The sequence below is a fragment of the Echeneis naucrates genome, chromosome 4, assembly GCF_900963305.1.
Source record: "Echeneis naucrates chromosome 4, fEcheNa1.1, whole genome shotgun sequence".
In the NCBI taxonomy this organism is placed as follows: domain Eukaryota; kingdom Metazoa; phylum Chordata; class Actinopteri; order Carangiformes; family Echeneidae; genus Echeneis; species Echeneis naucrates.
In genome coordinates this window covers 3,656,419-3,676,432 of record NC_042514.1, presented here as the reverse complement: position 1 = coordinate 3,676,432, position 20,014 = coordinate 3,656,419, and the positions used below count along the sequence as shown (strand labels likewise).

Here is a 20,014-nt window from a genome sequence, read left to right as displayed (position 1 = left end):
CTGTAAAAACTGTATTTAGGTAAATGAATGAAGTTACATTTGTATCTATAAATAAAACAAAAGCACAACTGAATATAGATTTGGAATATTACTTTTTAATTTATAAGCATGTACACATACATTGTTCTATTTGCTACAGCATTTCAAAAGAAAACATCAGTGAAACAAAAGTGGCCAACCTCGTAAAACGACAGGGTTAAGTTCTCGGTTAGCAATTTAAATCTACGCAGAACAACAAAGCTACTCTTTGTTCGTCTCTTTCTGGTTGGATTTACAGTGCACGACTCGGCCTATCATCTGTATCAACACAAATATCAAGAAAAAAAAAAGACCTTAGAAATATGTATTCCTTGAAACAGGAACGATTGGCATCTTTTATGAATAAAAGTTCCTCATATTTAACGCAGACAATCACAACTGCAGCTGTCTGTTATTTATATCCCATAAATAAAAGTAACACACACGCAGACACACACACACACACACACACACACACACACACACACACTATGCCCTCATGTCAGTGAACATATAAACCAGTATTCTGTTCTGTGTGCCCAGAAAAGGAGATGAGTGATTTATCACGACAAAAGGAAAAAGTGCGACAGGAAACATTTTCAGTTTCAGACACACAGACGACGGAGTGCATGATCTTTAAATATTCAGCATACTAGAACATCTTTTCTTGGGTAATTTTTTTGCTTGCTTTTTCAAACGAGTGCTTCCCGGAGAACAAAACAAACAGTGCACTGTCTATTTGGACAATAATTATTACTGGCATGGAGGAAAAGAGAAAAAAAAAAGGCGTATGTGATAATATCATTTAGAAAGATCTAATGTTATGTTAAACTACTGACCAGTGAGATTAATATTTTTTAACAACTGTACAAAGTGTGTTTGAATAAAGCCGGCTGAATATTTGACCAGGATAAGAGCGAGCACGAACCAAAGCAGAACAATGTCTGCTGTTCTTTTCTTTGGCTTCTTCACAGCTCAGTGAGAAACGGACCTCAGAAGAAAACACCAGTTACAAAATGAGACAAAGCAAATCCTACTTTTTCTTAAGGTGAGGCTGTCACTGGAAGGAAAGAAAAAGAACCAAAGGTAAACTCAAGCACTGATGCGCAATGAAAGCTGAAACAATGAAAAAAAAACAAAAACAAAAAAACAACAACAAACAAACGTATACAACACAAAAAAAAATTCAATATTATTGATCCTGCGCTTCAATCAGTACAAAAATAGAAATGTTCTGAGTCAAAGGTCATTCAATAAATAGTTAAAATATATATTTGATTTGGAGGTGGGGTGCAGCTTCTAAAGCTCATCTTTAGGGTTGATGTGAAGACTCTGACCCCAAACAGACTGTGTGTCCAACGCCTGGATCACCTCATCCGCCTGCAGCCTCTCCTGGAAAAGAAAGAAAAGAAAAGGATAAATTAAATAAAGGAGCTTCTGGACGAACAACTGACTGTTAGACAAAGAGAGATGAGCTTAATACTCCTTTTTATAGTCTTGGTCTTTTTAGGATAAGGTGTCCTACTCTGAGCTTTATCTTGATTTTCAGACAGGCTGCCATATTTATGGTACAGTCTGTCAATCACCTGGTAGCCACGCCCCCTAAAGCTTCCCCTGCTTTATGGTACATTTACCATCATTTCAAAAATTAACTTCAGACTGAGGGGGGAATAGGGTCATTTTCCAATAGACTTCAACACAATCCAACTTGTTTTGCCACCCAGTGGAGTCGCCCCTTGATGGTCAGTCGATAGGATGCAGGTTTAGTCAGCTTGATATGGGACAATTTAAAGTCAGTCATCACACCTAACACCAGAAACACCATCGGTCACTTTAAAGCCTCCCTCGTCTGGAAGGATACAAGGATCAACAATTCAGCCACGTCTGCTTCAGGAAGCGAAATAAGGAGTCATTCAGACGTTATTGCTGCCGAAGTGCTGCCATGGTTTACCAGTTCTCTGAAGAGCGGGTCCAGGGTGAACCACAGAGCCACGGCACACCTCTGCCCGCCGGTGACGGCCTTCACGCCGTGCGGATTCTCGCCTCCCGATGAAAACCCCACCATCCTGCCGCACCTGGGCTTCACCGACGCCTGGAGGAAATGAGAGCGATGGGCGGCGTTACCATCAGGGAGACAGAGATGGATCTTTTTTACATCATGTTAGCGCAGATCGAACCCCCAACCAGGCGTCTCACCCCCGAACTGCAGCAACAGATCCATTTTTAAAACATCCCCCTTGGAAGCAAACCAACTTACTGTGATGGTTTTAGCGTCCATCTCTGTGAATATGAACTCCCCTCCTTCGAAATCTCCATTTAGATACAGCAGAGCGCTGGAAACAAAGAGAGACGTGAACGTGAAGCGTGTTTATCTGGCCGTTTTGTTTTCCAGCAGCAGCCTCTGACTGTACCTGTAGTCTCTGTATGTGTAGGCTGGCGGCTCCTTCCAGCACTCATTGGCCTCGGGGTCCAGCAGACAGTTGTCAGCGTGGATGGGATGGCTCAGGTCATTGCGGTGGTCTTGTTGACCTACGAAAAAAAAACCAAAACAAAACAAACAAAAATTACAGAAAACCTTAAATCTGTTTTCCTTATTTCTCCATCTATCGTAAATTTTTTTTATTTTTCTTAGTATATTAATATTTGTACGTAATTTCATTCCTTATTCTGATCAAGCTGGCATTGTGGCCATGTGGTTAGCACTGTCGCCTCACAGCAAGAAGGTTCGGAGTTCAAACCCCCCCCCATATCCTGCTGTATAAATTATATTCTCATATGAACCATCAACATGTATTATATCTACTACAAGTGTGTGTGTTTACCTGTAATGGCTGTGCGGCACACCAGGTGTGTGTAGGAGAAGTGCAGGGTGGAGTTGAGCAGGAAGTAGGACTCAACGATGCGTCTAGCTCGCTCGCTGATATCGTAGAAAAGGCGAGCGCTCCTCATCGGGACTCTGCCCTCGTAGCCGTACTGAAGAGGAAACAAACACATGCTGACGTTCCGCCTGCTCGCTTTTTAAGATTCAGCAGCAGGCCCAAAACGTGTGAGGGAGACTGGTGCTTTAAAGTGTGTACCTGCAGGGTTTTAAGCACAGTGGCTCCTTCAAATTTCTCATTGGGAGTGTGTGGGGACATCCTCCCTCTGTAACCGTCTCCTGCCATGGTGACCACCTGGAGGACAGACGTTCAAACACAGATTCATAATCATCAGCCAAGTGCAGTTAACAACAACAACAACAAAAAAAAGGGAATTTTCTTGATGATTATTGAACTTGTGCGTAACGTCCATACATGTGCCAGGTGCCGGAGCTCCGCGCATTCCTCCTCAGAGAGGACGTGATCCAGCAGCACCCGCTGGGACCCGTTCAAGGCCGCCGAGTTCTGCACCAGCTGCACGCTCTCGTAGACTAAGGGACCACCTGCACAGATCACAGAGCAGCATCTCAAGAATGCAGCAGCACGTCCACGGCGGTGCTCAGGGAAGACTGGAAGGAGCACTAAGGACTTACCCTCATTGAGTTTCTGCGGGGCAGCAACAGAAACGTTCCTTTTCTCCGAAATGGGAACGTACTCCATCCATCCGTCTGTGCCAGAGGGAATCCTGAAGGAGTGGAGAGCGAGGAGGAGGCTGAAATCAGGATCTCAACTCAACAAGCACATTTTTCAGGAGGACAAATGCTGGTGAACTCGTTCAGAAACCCTTCCGTCCTGATCCATATTCTTTGGATCGGAGCTTTTACAAACTGGAGGAAAACAACAGAGGAGAGTTGTTTTTAAAGTTTTCTACCTGTTGGAGTCGTCTCTTCCACCTGTGCTGCTCCAGTAATTCTACAAAAAAAGCACAAAGACTCAGTAGTCAGTAATTTTAGAGTTGTTCGGGGGCAAAAGGCGTGTGAAGTATGAGACACGTCTGAACGTGACCAGCAGGCGTCACTGTTGGATGAGAAGAAGCTGATGCTGAGCAGACGTGCCAGACACCTGTTACCCCTCTTAGAATAAGACTGCAGCAGGCTGTTAAGACACCCAGCAGGAGGCCTGCTCTGCAGCAGGCACATGTGCACTGCATTAACAGCAACCGCCTGTTGGATTAAACATGCACTTTTCCTTTCAGGGTAAAACGGAGAGCTGAAGGCCACCGGTCGGTCGATAAGTGCCCACAGCCAGCTCCGACTCTGGACTCACCCCTTCGGTAAATTCCACCCCCATGGTTTTGCTGCCGATCAGCAGCAGCTCCAGTTCCTGTCTGTGCCTCCTCAGGTACCAGGCAGCTTTCTGTGAACACACACACCAAAAGGCTCATGGGAAAATCATTTGCTGAGTTGTTCAGGTAAATGCAAATGCAAGCTGCCATGTTGAAGACATAAACGTCTTTTTTAAACAGTTCCAGTAGAGGCAGAATTAATGGAATCAAACTGGACTAAACTAAGACTGTACAAGCCAATTTATGATGTCAGCTTTACATACACATTCATTTCTCTGTGTGGCAATACGTTTAAAGTCATATTAGCTCAAGAAAAAAAGTATTAAAAAGCTGCTGAACATTAACTAGAGTTTATGGATCATATGTGAACAAACATGAAGTTTGGCAGTTTGGCTTTAAAAGGCGGTTTTTGTCAGATGCTTTGGAGTGGATTCATCCTATTTTTGCTTTTTGTTTTTTCTTGTCTGTCAGCGCGGGGGGGTGGGTGTCTGACTTTGAGCTTGAGGGGTTTGATGACTTGTGGTGATTTAAAAAAGGAACTCTTAAAACAACTCCAGATTTCTGTAAGTGCTCTGAAATGACCCCCACCCTCCTCCTCCTCCTCCTCCAGTGTTTCTGAATGGCAGGATTCTTTGGCAGGGAGGCGAGGTCTCTGTGAATGAGCTGCCTGAGGCCGGATGGAGAGGGCCGGTGACTGTGAAGGTTTGGGAGCATAAAAATGTGAAGTTATGAATAAAAACACGAGTTGTCAGATCTCAGCTTCTCTTTATCTCAAACACACACATGTGCGGCGTGACTCGCACATTCACACAGTCCTGCTGGGAAACTCGCTCGCCGTAATGAGGACCAGGCTTTCTAGGAAAGGAGGTTGTGCAACTGTGACTTAAACAAAGTGCTGGTGGTCAGAGTTTAGGAAGGGCACGACGTCTGAAGTGGCTGATTTCTTTTTCTCAGACAGGCCAGATAGATTGTCAGCCTTAAACGACTCAAAAGGATTATGGGAAGGGAATTAGGACGATGCCAAAAGACATTGACGTAGCAAAATTTGCCTAATTCGTCCAGCTGGATGGAGAACATATACAAGCGAAAAACAAACTTTATCAGGCGACTCCTGCCAAGCAGCGAGTGGCAAGTTCATCCAAGAAATACAGCAAACGGCGCTGCTGCCTCCTTCTTTCCTTCCTTTTCTCCTTCAATCTCCTCCCTCTTTCCTTTTCCTCCGGATTTCAGTCAATCATGTCCAAAATTCAGCTTCCTGACTCCAGATCTGCTCACAATATAGCAGTTATAGTGAAATGTCATTGCTTCAGATGGATTTTTTTTTTAAAGTCTAATAAAGGCCTGCAAGTGTTAATGTATGCGTGAATGCGTTTGCGATAATCCGAACAAGCCAGAAAACTATCCCAAAACCTAAAACCTAAATCCTTAATACTAAAAGTTCAAGAAGTTTTGAATATTTTGAAGCAGCTTTTAGTAAAATCTGTCAGTTCCATCTATCCTCATTTGAAAAATTTGATTTCAGTCTGCTTATTAATTCCTCTTTGTAAAATGTTTTTTGATTCAGTTGGATTCCTGCATCATCCTAAGGTTGAATAAAAAGCATCCTTTAAAACATCTTTCAAACGTCCTTTTTAACTTTAAAACGTTTGTGGTGAAAACATGAAATCATTAAGGTTTTACGGTGTGTCCCCAGAGCAGGTCCTGACCTCTCGCGGTTCTCCGCTGCGACCCAGCACCTCTCGGTAATAATCCACGTTGTCGGTCATGAACTCTTCTCCCTCGTGAAATAAAAGGTAGGTCAGCGCACACTGCAGCGCCTCCTCCAGCCTGTCCACTGCAGACACACAAAAAACAGCCGCTCAGCTCTCCATTTGTAGTTTACACGAGAACAGATTTAAGGAGCTGTAACACAATCAGACACACAAACCAAGGATCTTGCCAGGTGCGAGTGAGCCGTGTTTACTTTCTGCAGTGATGCTCAGCGATGGACTGGATGATCAGTGTAAGTGCGATGTGGGAAATCTATCACATTCCAAAACCATTACTACAACGGAGCAAAAGCTGCACTCTGACATAGTGGAAACAACACACACACACACACACACACACCATCCATGGGTTGCCTGTTACAACAGAAGGGAATTAAGTGAGACAAACAGAAATCAGGATGACACTGTCCTGACTCGCACACACACCAGCTACCCTCTGCTGCTGCTAACACACTCTTCATTAGCTCGTGAAGGCGCAGGGTTAACCAAAGACTTCCTTCCTTGGCCGAGGCCGTGGCAGCCCCTCTGCTCCCGTCGGCTGCGTTTCACCAGGTCAGTGAGAGTCCCGAGATTTGAGCTCAGTTGAAAGCAGAGAACGAGGCATCACTGAGGATTTACAGTGGAAACTTTAGCAGCGGGAGGCGGCTGACCCGATGGCAACCGTCCTGCAGCACTGTTGTGGGGAACAAAGCAGGGGAGCGCTTGGATTGCTGACCGTGGACCATAAATATGCCGTTCCCTTAAGAAATCCTGCCGCCTCTCTTCCAAACATCCTTCTCACATCCTTCTGCATTAGTGCAGGAAGATAAAACTGTAAAGCTGGAAACGCCATCAGAATAAGAGCCTTCATTGTGTGATCAGAAGGTTCTGGGTTTGATTCCCATGTCTGGGGCCTTTCTGTGTGGAGTTTGGCGTGAGTCTTTTACAGAGCAGAGGAAGAATAGAAATGTACTGAATGGCTATCAACAAAAAGCAGTCGGCGTTTGATAAAAAGTCAGGAAAATAAACAAAAAACAACACTATGACACAATGAGAGTCTTTATCAGCCCCCACATACACAGACACTCACGCACACCCACTTGTGGTTTTCAGTAACCAGCAGTGTGATTTGGTGTGTTTGCACAAACCAAATGATCCACTTTTCTTTATTAGAGCCACATGCTTATGAGTCATTAAGTATAATCTGGTGATCGCACAACCACTCAACACACCATCGTTCCTGACTGAACTCTGCTGCTCTGCCAACGCTCGTACCCAGAAGAGCGTTTTTCTTACTGCAACGACAATAGGATACCCGAGGCTATGTACACACACACACACACACACACACGGTCAGAGCCTTCAGACCTGACACGCCCGTATAAAAGTCATCCAGAAAGACTCAAACACACAGCACATAATATCAATAACACTTAGTATGAAACCTGAAACGGGGAGGGGCTCATTGTTGAAAGACTCAACCTGTCTGAAGCTGCTTCAGGTCAACATGTGTGTTCGTGTGTGTAGCAGCTATGGGTGTGCCCATTTTCTTTGTTCATAATTACTCCAGACAAACAGAGTGCCAGACAGAAACAACGTTCATTAACTACTAAATAATAACAAAAATAACCATGACAATATGGATAGTATCAATAAACGATCGACCAATTAGAAATTACCTTTCATACACAGGATTCAAATATCAAAGCACTTTTATTCTGAGACAGAAAACATTTAAAAACAGAGAAATCATCAGGTGATTTTTCCAGTTCTTGGTTAAAAATGAGCACCGAGTTTGTTGCTTTAATACTTTTTGCATTCAACAGTTTAGGTGCTTTATGGAATGACGGCAGGAACTGTGAGGCCTCACACGGACATGAAAGGACAGAAATCAAACCAATAAGCTCTATGTCTGACTTAAAAAACTCTGATGTTCCACTCACCCTGGAAGTAGGCGAACTGAAGGTAGTCGTAGTGCAGAGGCAGGTAGTTCTCCATGGGGGAGAGGCGGCCCGGCCGGGTGGCGAGGTCTCTGACACATTCATGTTCACAGTGCAGCACCTGAGTGAAGTGATCTGCAACACAGAGGAGGTCTGCTTTAGCTCTAAAGTAAGTTCCTTCTTGTGGCCGGATCCTAATGGAAGAGGAGCGCCTTGCCGCCTTCATCCAGCTCATCTCACCTGAGACTGATTTTGGCTGTAAATGCTGCTTTTAAAAATCCCCCAAAAGAGGCAACACTTGTCTGAATGTTTCGTCAAAACCGCGGCCTTTTTAGTATTTTGAAAATTTTACAGTCAGACTTGAAGAAAATATGCGAATTGAAAAACATCAACATCCAGTAAAGTTTATTCTGCAAACATTTAACTTACTGTATTAAAAAAATCAGAGACAATCTTTGAAATGTTGACCTTGCCAGTGATTGCGTGTATGGAATGAGTTAATGCTTTCTCGGTCTAAAATCCTGCTTCAGACAGGAATGATGATGATGATGATGATCTTTTTAACTAAAAGAGTTCATTAAATCTGCTGAGAAACTCCAATAATGTTGCTTTGGACTCACCCGAGATGATAAAGTAGACTTTGTGTAGCGCCTGAATAAACATGGGACTATATCATAGCATGTCCACTGCTGAAAATAAAAAGATCAGTTTCCGAAAACCTGTTTCCTGTTGTCCAGTTCATGATGTTGGACTTCGGTGGCTGATGTGAATCGGATCCAGGAAAAGCTGCCGCCTCCCCTTCCTGACATCATGGGCGCTTACAGCGCGTTGCTTTTCAGGTGGTGACAGATTCTGATCCTCGGTGGGATTTCCACATTTCACAGGACGCTTCATGTCATTTCCTTGTGTCTCGAGGATGACAGCACGCCTGTGTGTTTGTGTGTGTCTGCGTGTGCAGTGAGGCCACTTCTGAGCAGCTGCAGCTACTTCTCCTCACTGTTGTACAACAGAGCCGTGGTGTGTTTCAAAACCTCGAGTTTAGAGTTGCAGTGGAGCCGGGGATTTGATTTGTGTTAGGTTAAAATCAAAGTGTAATATAAATCTGTTTCTGGGTCAAAAGCCCACAAAACAGGATTTATTATATACATCTCAACACAAATAAACACAATCATCACACCGACTACCACTGCGTTACTGGAAAATAGCACCGTGACAGTAAGTAAAACAAACCCGTTAGCCATCATCTTCAGTGTTTTTGCAACTGAGCCATACATATTTGAGACAAAGCACACTTGTCAGCAATTAGGCTGTGGCTACCGCGCACAATCCGCCTCAGTTTCCAGAGAAAAAGGCCTGACTCGTATCAACAAAAGCACCCCTGACCAAAACTGGTGTAAGTATAATCGCTTAATTATCATCTGCTGCAAGTGTTTTGTGATGTGGATACACTCACTCATCCCTCCACGTCACACATGCCTGACTCTGCTGCAGCCAACCGGCCCCAAACCAAGTTGTAAACAAAATTAAGGGATAACACATGACACGAAATGTGAGAAGAGATCGGTGGGCGTTATTTATGAAGCTTGTTAAAACTGTTCGATTGCGTAACGCTCGGTGATAAAACCCTCAGAGGCTGGGGGCTGATGGATGCCAGTGGCCGCTCTGGAGCCGTCTCACAGTGACCTCTGTTGTTGGACCGCTCTGATCAGCAGCAGATGGGAGAAGTCAAGGAGAGAAAACAGCAACGGAGGGAGGGAAGTATGAGACTGACTGTCACTTTTGGTGTTTGTGGTCTGACATTAACTTGGATGTTAATTACTGAAGTCATAGTCAAAAAATTTTGTCTACTGGACGATATTATACAGCTTGTTTCAATTGTACATCTGTGCCTAATAAAATGAACGCTGAGTATTAACTTTCACAATTCAAGTTCAACAACAACACAAATGATAAAGGAAACCCAAGTAAGCAGTTTTTTTTTCTTTTTAATGTTTCTAATTGTAATGACTTCTGCGTAATTTGTAGGGAACAAGGCGAAGCATCCAAAAATACCAGAAGAAGAAAAGACGCCAAGGAAAAAAAAAAAAAAAAGCTGGAGTTGGACGATGGGAAGTAAAGAGACAAAGTACAGTCAGGTCAAAGAAGGAGAGGACAAGACAGGAGAAAGGTGGACAAAGAGGAGGGAGAAGGAGGAAGAAAAAGGAGGATAAGAATGAGAAGAAGGGAAGAAGGACAAGGAGATGACTCGTACTGAATCAGAGGACCTGGGGTGCATTCAGGCGGCTCTCCTGGACCCGGTTCAGGATGTTTTCCTGGACTCTCCAAGGCTGTAATGGAGCATGTCCACCAAATCCCCGAGCTCACTGCACACAGCTCAGCTAATTGTTTTAAACAGCAGGGAACATCAGTCAGCACGTGGAGCCAAATGGGACCCGCTTCGTCCTTCTTTCTGTTATTCTGGCTTTTTCATGATTTGATTTATTCATTAGAGACTGTGCAAAATCAGTTTCCTAGCTGCATCTGGATGTGGTGTTCTCCGGAGAGTTTAGTAAAACATACAGAATAAACTCAGTGCTCCCAAAAATCTATTGATTCGGGCAGTCAGTTGGAAGAGCTGGATCTGGGCCGGACCTTAAATTTTCTACGTGTCTCGACAACGCAGCACCGTGAAGTGCTCTCACCTATTAAATCAGCGAGTCCACGATCAGATGAGTTTGGAGAGAGAAACCGCTCGTGTATTTCTCAAGTTAAGACAGCGGCGCTGTGGTGAATCATACAAAAATAACAAAATAAAGTACAAAAAAATACAAGCACAGAGGACCCGATGTCCAATTTTAACCACGGATTACTCCGTATGTGCCTTGCTCAGATTTCTATTTTGATTTTATTCTGAAGCTTTTCGAGTTTGACATCTAGCGATCTTTATCACCAGAAAAATTCAAGCCGATATCCCGACATATAAATCTGTATTTCAACAGATATTTCTTCTGTTTTCAAGAGCTCTCAGAAGTGTTTCTGGCCTTTTGTCGATGTAGAAATAACAGCCACTGATATGCTTTCATACTGGGATGCCCCCACAGTTTACTTTCCCAACATGCCCGCACAGATACATTTCAATTAAACAACTCTCATCTTGAGGGTTTTGCATTGTAAAAGCTCTGCTGTAGCACTTTGATTTCACCCGTGGTTGTTTTCCGTTCATCCTGCAGTCCAAACATGCCTTTTCTCCCTCATCTGCCCTCATCTGCCCAGAGCCAACTTCCATCCAGTGCCAAGCCACTGCTTGGCAGATTTGATCACCTAGTGAGCGTGAAGAGGAACGCTCGGCCTTGCCTAAAGCTCCCCAGGCTCTCTCAGCACAGCGAAGGTCGGCTCAGGGCTCACGGCTACGCACTGCAGACCGATGCGCTGGCGGAGCAGTCACGATAAGGTGATAAAACACTTCCTTCATTTGTCCGAGATTGTAAGAGACACCTGAGTATTAGTGATGTGCAACTGTTTCCTGTTTGGCCTTACCTGACACAAGCTCATGGAGGCTGTAGCGGTAGCGGAGATGATCGTGACCCTCAAACCTCTGCGGTCCCTGGCACAGGGCCCGGCACTCCACATCTGCTTTATAATACTCCGCCAGGGCGTCCTCAAACAGAGCGATGGCTCCCTCGTAGTCGCCGCTGTCATACAGCCTCACTGCTGCCGTGAATGAGTGCTGCGTGAGACAGAGTTCAATCACTGCTTCTGGCTGTCTGATCTAGTTAGAAGTAAAGTCTATTAAAGCATTTACAACTCCTCCACAGCACATTCAGCTCCCTGCAGCAGCAATGATCAAATGTTTAAACAGGACAAGAAAGGATTACAGCTCTGAAATAATAAGTGACATAATGTATAACTTTTTACTTGAACTGTAACGTTGCACACTGACAATAACCATTTTCAATAATAGCCATGCTGCTTCTCTTTACAGGCAGGCGAGGAGGAAGGCAGCAGACAAGTCAGCAGTCTATCACAGAGCCGACATGTTGGAGGAGGAAGAGGTGGAACAGTGGAGCGGTGGTTACTCTGGGTTTGAACCCCTTGGCTTGAGGCCTTTCAGTTTGCATTTCCTCCCTAAAGGCGCTCTGGCCCCCTCCCACAGTTCAAACACATTCACTTTAGATGAAATTGCTGACACTAAATGGCCTGCAGACATGAGGGTGATACAGACGAGCCAACCATCCCTTCGACCCTGCGCAGATCAGCAGTGTAGATAACGGATGAGTGGACACGGACGACAGTTTCTAAGGCAAATTGGCATTCAGTGAGTTTTTCCGAAGATGTGAAAAAGGTTTTCGACTTGAAGATAAAGAGAGAGAAGCAGCAGACAGACACTAGAGCAAAAGACAAAGGATCCAGCGGCTTCACCGTAAACAGCCATAAAAGACACATATTCGTTTCCAGTCATTAAACTGCAACGACCATCAAAACAAAAGAACCCTCCCCTCTGAGAACATCTGCAGTTTTCTCTCTTGGAAAGAACTGATGCAGAATATCAAGAGTCACTGGCCAGACACTTTGACTAATAAAAGATGGCTGCGATGCAACAGGCCGTTAAAATGTAGGAGGAGGAGAATAAGGTTGTAACATAAAAAGGATATTTATACCTATTTCACACCTGAACGCGCTGAATTGGTTTTCCTGATTTACCTGATGAGCTCGGGCTTCTCTGTCTACAAAGTGCTTTTCCTCGACACCCTGCAGGTCTTTGTACTGCTCCAGGTTCTGGCCCATCTCCACATGTTCGGGATTAGCCTGGAAATAGGTGTGAGCTGCCGATGCCGCCTTGTCAGGCTGCTTCAACTGGGGGGGAGAAAGAAAGACTTGGTTAAAACGGACGCAGGAGCAGACATTGGGCCTGTGATTAGCAAACAGTAAGAAACATCTTCAGGGTGAAGAAAAAGATTTTTTGTTCCACTGCTTTTGGAAGATTAAAACAAAGCAAACAAACAAGAAAAGAACCAAACTAACAACTGGCATCATGACCTGAGGTCATCAGGTTTAAATCTTGTGTCTTCCAAAACTCATTTTGAATAATGGATAAACTCCATCTGAGTCACAACCAGCGAGGGGATTATGAGCGATGGGGATGTTTGCTTGTTTCACTTTTGCAGCCCGAAAATTTAAGCCATTCAAACTTTAAACAAACGCTCCTTAAAATTTTATAGTGGTGACAGGTTTTGGTCAGTCAGACTCCTGGACTCCAGATTCGGAGAAAGGCGTCGACCATAAACACAACAGAAAAGGGAGAGGAGATGTGGGAAACACTGAGCGGCCAGGATGTGTATGTTCATGCTAATGATGCCTGCGATACGCTGTAGACCAGGTCCTCTGCGAAGGCCAGCAGCTGTCATATCTCCGGCTTCGCAGCTGGCCGAACCCAAACATGAACAACAAACCCCAGAACGTGTTTAAAGGATCGACATACAAAAACACTGAGTATATTTAAACATTTAAACCATGATTTACTTAATCATGGCCTCTTTATTGACTGAACATAAGACAAGACAAAAACTGATGAAGCGTGAATGAAAGCATTATTTTCATTTTAAAGATAAGCGAAAGAGTTTTTTTTAACCACAACGTTGAAGCCGCTCCACTACAGAGAGATTAGATGTTGAAAAGAGATAACACCCCCCAACAACAACCACCACCACCTCCACAATCCTCCATACATTACTTTAGAAGCGTCCGAGTGTCTGTTGTTACACAAACACACAACCCCTGCGGCTCGGCTCAGTTCAGGAGACTCCAGATATCTGGTGTGAGCTGCTGACTTGTAAATTTATGACGCTCTAAAAAAACAAAAACAAAAAAACATCATTTTGAAGTAACTGCACTGTAACCACGTGCCTTGGCTCCATTCAGGGAAGATCCTAATCTTGCTCAAGCCTCAACAGAGGCAGGTTACACAACAGCACACCTCCACAAACCCACAACACAGAGAGCCTGCTGCTGGCCGCCCGTGCCCTCGTTCACCATTTCATCTTCATGCATTACATTATAGCAGCGTGCCAACTAAGGAATTAATAAACCTATTTTTATAAAAATAAGTGGCTCACATGAGGATTTCAGAAGGAAATAGCGGGGGATGCAACAAAGACGACTGCTCGTGTGTGTGTGTGTGTTCATCTTCCCCACAGGTGCAAACTGGAGGCCGACCGCAGTGTTCAGGTCAGTCTGGCCTCGCTGCCAAAGATATAAGACTGATACGCCTTCTAACACACTCACCTCTCTGTTTCTGCCGCTCGGCGCTCATTCGAGTGCCACGAAAAGACACTTGATACAACAAAAACCTTTTTCTTTTTTGGCATTGTCCCCCCCACCCCCTCCACACACACACAGGGGTGAATTGGCCAGATAAAACTTGGGGATTTCCACTCATAGACATTCTAGTTTCTTGCAAGTACCAGAACAACAACGACCTTGTGCTTTCTAAACGGGGGAGGTGAAAGATTCCCACCAAATCTGCACGGTGCATCATAAAGCTCAAAGCTGAACTGCTGCGATACAAGAAGCCCGGATTCTTTCCATCCCACAAACGGCCCACTTCTTTTTGAAGAATGATTCCCCTGTCGGACCAAATCGGGTCTCTTTCATGTGGAGGCAGGAAAGAAAAGCCCAGTCGGACACGGTTGGTTAGCCCTGACAGGCCAAAGAGCCGGGTACATTCCTGGTTAGATCACCTGGCTGGAGCCACCAGGACACACTCGGCCCGACCGGCTGAGGAGGACGCGGGGGGCCTCTGGACACATTTTAGTGAATAATATGCAGAAGAACTTATTATGTCCTTAATGGCCAGGAGAGCAGAAGGGAAAAGGTTTGTTGACATGGCATTCAAAAGCACAACTGTGGGACAGACACACTTTGTGTTGTTGTGATGCCTTTCTCTATGTTTCCAAAGCGACCAAGTCTGAATCAATATTCAAGTTTTGTGTAACTCCAGCTGTGATGTTCAGATTTGGACTTCCTGGATTTTACCTCCAAAAATTAACTACAGAGAATCAACACAACTTAGGAACACTTTCTTGCACAAACACAACAAATTGAAACCAATTTGTGTTCTTTAAGTTCTTGTAAAATATGGGAACATGAATAAATTCAAATCCGACTGAGATGTTTGAGGCTGCGCTAAAACTGGAGTTCATCAGAGTGATGACAGCAGTATAAGTCTATCTGAGGTTGGAGGTTTTCCTCTGACTGAGGGTGCAAACGGCTGCATCGTGTTCAGGGATGAACTTCCTCCTACAATGCCGTTGTCGACCTGGCCTTCCTGAATCTGCAGACTAAACAGCGACGAAGGGCGGAGGAGGAAGGAGGTGAGACACAAAGTTGCCCTGCAGTCTGCACTCACCTGCCTCCATCACCTCTTCCGCTTCCTCTTCCTCCTCCGGCGCCTCGGCCTCGCTTGGTCCAGAGGGTCAAATAGAGGTGTGTGTGTGTGTGTGTATGTGTGTGTGTGGGGGGGGTTACAAACACAGCTGTGGTCAGCTACTGCCAAATCTATTGTCCCGAGACCAGACACCCCGGGAGAAGCCTCCAATACGGGAGACTCCCTGTATTTTTCCCTCATAAACTGGCATTTTTATTTCCATGGATGATACCTCAACACTTCAGGAAGGATCCTTTAAGCAGAAACAGCTGAGGGAGGAGAAAAAGCTGAGCTATCATGGGCTTCACAGTTTGAATCTCAACCTCGGCGTTAACAGATTTACCTTCAGATTTGATAGGACCGGCGACGCTCGCTTACTTCGTGGAGGCAGTTAATCCAACATGGGGGATTTCTGAGCGTGGAGTAATGCATCACACCGACAGAAACTGAGAAAGGTCCAAGCTCTGAGATTCTGGATGAAAAACACGGGCTCATCCATCAAAAAGGGCTGAGGGAAAGGTTAAAACACCCCCTCAGGAGGACTCATTGGAAATCAATCACAGACTTGAAATGAGACTGTCATTATGACAAACAGGCGGCATAGTGCTTAGCGCTGTCGGTGTCGGCTCAGCTCCCAGGCCTGGGATTCCTCCGGGTGCCGTCCAAAGGCATCATGTTTGGGTTTATTGCCGACTCTAAATTGTCCATAGGTCTGAGTGTGAGTGTGAGTGGTTGTTGGTCTGTGTCTGTGTCTGTGTGTTGGCCCTGTGATGGACTGGTGACCCCGCCCTCACCCAGTATCAGTTAGCTCCAGCACCCCTGGGCGACCCGGAAATGAATGAGTGAATGAATTATAACAAATAGTGAAATGAAAACAGCCACACATGGGTAAATCTACGACCTGTCTGTCCTGCATCTGCCACACAGGAGAAAAAGGATAATAAAAAAGTAAAACATTTTCCACGGAAAGCTTCCAACGCTGCAGCATGTGCTGCGGAAGAGCAGCAGGTTTAGCCAAAAAGCCGACACAACCGCATCCTCATCATGTTGTAGTACAGGACATCCAGATGTGCTTCAGAGAATCCACTGAATCAAACATGTTTCATCCTACACATTATTAAAATCACATAAAGCTCCATGACACATCGCCAGTCTACACAGACCGTGAAACTACCCATCCACTCATAATCTGGACCGCAGGCGTTGGGCCAGACCCAGACGGGCCAAAATACGGAGAAAACCATTTGAGTCATTAGCGAACGTGCTGGTCTTTGGATTGTGGGAGAACCTGGAGGGAGCCCACACAGACAAGAGGAGAACACACCACAGCTTTCAGCGCCAACTGCTGCACCAAGGTGCCGCTCTGAACAAGAAACCATGAGATATCAAAGGGATCGTGGGATATTGTCGTCATGTTTTGCAGGATACAAAACCTGCTGCAGAGAAATCTTCTCTTTGTTAATTTGCTTCTGAATAATTGTCAATTATCTACTCCCTAAAATCCACAAACCTCTGGGAAACTGCTTCCTTTACTTTTAAATCAGCAAAGTGAAAATACGCAACAGACACATTTAATATCAACTCTGGTTAACTTTCTCATTCAACACTGGAGGTTTTAAAATTCACTGCCAACACTAAAACTCTGCCAGCAAAAGCAAACCTTTGAACGTTTTCAGAAATGCACATCTCGTACCACGAGGACATTTTTCCCTCCCTTGTAAATGTCCCTGCAGCACCTGCGGAGGTGAATAACTAGCTCTCAGTCTGAGCCCGGGGTTTACCCTCCTCGCTCAGCTGCTGGACTGTCCCGCCTTGATGTGGGCACCCAGCGGTGCCAAATCAAATGTACGTGTGCATGCTTCTCTCCTCCGGGCCCCCTGCTCGATTCCCAGGTATGTTAATAGGCCTGGGCTGGCGCCACAGACGCAGAGATGATGTTGTGACAAAAACCACGTATCCTCGTGCCACAAAAAGGCGTGGAGGGAGTTACACAGATGGCCTGTCAGAGGCAGAACGCACCCCCCTCCCACCAAAAAAAAAAAAAAAGACTGAGGAGCTGGCAACCAGCGGTCAAACCTGGCAACCACAGCCATGAATGCTGAATGAGGCGAGCTGTTTGAAAGAGTTCCTAAGGAGGCGAGGAAACAAGCAAAGCAGGCAGAGGTTAGTGCTCCAGTCAACAGCTACGTCGAGGACTTAGAGGTCAAAGCAGAGACCTTCGTGTCCTTCGCAGTTTAAGAAATAAGCCTTAAAAACACACAAAACATGGACGTCCAAGATCACATTTTCATTTTAACAGCTCCTCCAATACTAAACTCTAGTTAAGCATGAAAGTATAAATTGATCCTTATTTGACTTGTCGCAGTTTTCAATTGGACATGTGGTGACCTTGAGAGGTCACCGACCTCTTTTTGCCCTTTTACTCCAAAATTTGACATTTTTGATTTCAGTATCTTCAGCGCTGCTGGAGGACTGCAGATGTCGAGGCAGCTACAGTTTAACGACGAGTATCAGCAACTGTCTCCTGCTCTGTTTTCTATGTGATGGACAGGCCTTTATATTTGATTAATAAAAGAAATACACACAAGTAAAATTACACTAAAAGATTCAACAACAACAACTACTACAACAAGACTGGACGAAAAGTAAAGACGAGCTGAACGAACAGTAAAACAATTATCTTACATTTTAATATAATTTCGCTTGTCAATTCTCTTGACATCGGACACATTCCACCAGGAACATCTGCAGGCGTGATAACGGCGTCCCTACACAGCCCGTAACGGCTCTGAGCCACCAGATGAGGGAAGTTGTGTCTGCCCGCGAAGGTCAATCTGATACAGCTGTTCAGGAATGTGCTGTCGCATTAATACAGACCTGCTCATTACTGCTGAAGATACTTCAGACTCGTGTTTACATGTCACCAAACAAACAGCCAGATGATAAAGGTGACGTCTGCTCTGACAAAAAAACAAAAAACAAACGTGTTTTCAGCTAAACTCGCAGCTTGTAAACACTTGAGAGGGGACAGAAGAAAAAAAAAAAAAAAAAAAAAAGAGCTTCTGTCCTTCATCCACATTAAAATGAAAACACAGTTCAGCAAGAAAAAACATTTTTGTGCGACACAATTGAGACGTCTGTCCGAGGAGCAGCAGCAGCGTGTGTTTAAACGGGAAGAACGTTGACTCTCCGTTCACCGGAGTCTCTCACCAGAGCAAGTTTACTGCTGAATATTAACCCACGAGGCCGAGAGTTTGGAGCATCTTCATTCCCCCGAGACATTAGAAACCACATATTATCAGTTTTGTGTTTTACTGTGAGAGAGAGGAAGGAGCGACCCGGGCTGCTGCGGCCCGCTACGTTTCAGCGGTGAAGACCAAACAAGCACTAAAATGTCAGGAGATGACATAGATCAGAGTTATCGCCTCACGGTCGCATCTCCCCGCCCACAAGTCCAGTTTAAAATTAAGTTCGCCTTGAATTCTTGTGTCACACCGACTTTGACCTTTAACCTTTGGCATTTGCCCGGCCACAATCTGATAAGTTCACCTCTGGGTCCGAGCTAATATGCCTGACAGCTTTGAAGTTAATCTCTAAAGGCGTTTCTAAGATAACCTGCCCATCAGAACGAGACGCACAACTTGAAAAAGGTCACCGAGATCATTTTTACGATTATTAGAGGCGTTTTTTTAGGTGAGTGAAGTTTTCATAGTTAGAATTTCTCTGGTCATGTTCATGTTATCACGTTTGTCTTTAAATTATAATGCAAATTTGTTGTCCAAAATAACATAACTGAAGTATTTTAAACATTCGATTGCTGGTTTCAGGGTTAGAAGAAATCACTTCTTCAGAGGTTTTTCATTATTGTTATTGTGATGAGCACTTGTGTTCTCTTCTGCCTTCAACAAACTTTTTAAATCTTATTCCTAATGTTTTTTTTTGTTAAGTCCATTGAATGACTTGGTGTGCAGTTAAGTAAACTTACCTTGACCGAGTGAGAAAATACCCATCAGGATAGTTAATTATGAAAATGATCATCAGCTGAAGCTCTAGTGATTTAAAAATATTAAATGATACCTGACCAGCGTTAGCAGCCGTCATCTGTCTGAACTAGTTATTCAGCCTGGCGTGACATGCACGGTATTCTTCCTACTGACACACCAACAGTAGGATCTCTTTGGTTTCACCGCAGGTCCATTCAGTCAGCGAGTTTGAAGCTTTGAAAGAAAATGTGGTGCTTCGACATGCAAGCACTCAGATCTGTGTATCTGGCTGGAAGATTTCACCATAGTTGCAAATCATAAAAAAATGGGAATAGATTGGGATCACATTTTGTTGGTGAGGAAAGCTGCCTCCACTCAACGACTCCATAAAACACTGATTTTTGTTGCCAGCGATGGCTGCAGCAGAAATGCTGTGTCAAGGCGCTGGCACCGCAGCGCTCACCATCGCACAGTTTGTCTAAATGTCTGATTACATGAAGCCAGCCGGCTCCCTTCACTCACTTCCTTCCACTCTGGATCGTTTCAAAGTCGCACAGTGGACACTTTGATTTACGATTTGAGGAACTCTAGAAATTCCTGGAAGCCTGGTAAACTATTTATGCCTGTTTCTGAGTGTTTACACTTGAAGATCCTGTAGTTTAAGACAATATAGCAGACTGAAGGTGAGGGGGAAACATTCACACACACACACTGAAACAC

At 44.7% G+C, this 20,014-nt stretch overlaps 1 protein-coding gene across 3 annotated transcripts in view; it reads right to left on the bottom strand.

Annotated features, from left to right (window-relative positions):
• p3h2 (prolyl 3-hydroxylase 2) overlaps positions 1-20,014 on the bottom strand; it is a 52,750-nt gene that overhangs the window by 6,810 nt on the left and 25,926 nt on the right. The window contains exons 2-15 of one of the 3 annotated variants that reach the window (XM_029499446.1): positions 12,590-12,742; positions 11,426-11,615; positions 7,913-8,044; positions 5,928-6,055; positions 4,203-4,292; positions 3,808-3,848; positions 3,530-3,621; positions 3,312-3,439; positions 3,096-3,191; positions 2,841-2,991; positions 2,430-2,547; positions 2,276-2,351; positions 1,970-2,110; positions 84-1,410 (exon numbers count right to left, since the gene is read on the bottom strand). In XM_029499446.1, the coding sequence (XP_029355306.1) occupies positions 1,318-1,410; positions 1,970-2,110; positions 2,276-2,351; positions 2,430-2,547; positions 2,841-2,991; positions 3,096-3,191; positions 3,312-3,439; positions 3,530-3,621; positions 3,808-3,848; positions 4,203-4,292; positions 5,928-6,055; positions 7,913-8,044; positions 11,426-11,615; positions 12,590-12,742 (1,629 nt within the window). In that variant the 3' untranslated portion in view covers positions 84-1,317. Of the gene's footprint in view, positions 1-83; positions 1,411-1,969; positions 2,111-2,275; positions 2,352-2,429; positions 2,548-2,840; positions 2,992-3,095; positions 3,192-3,311; positions 3,622-3,807; positions 3,849-4,202; positions 4,293-5,927; positions 6,056-7,912; positions 8,045-11,425; positions 11,616-12,589; positions 12,743-20,014 lie in introns of those variants that run through there. The other 2 variants (XR_003840643.1, XM_029499445.1) reach the window with 2 other exon arrangements.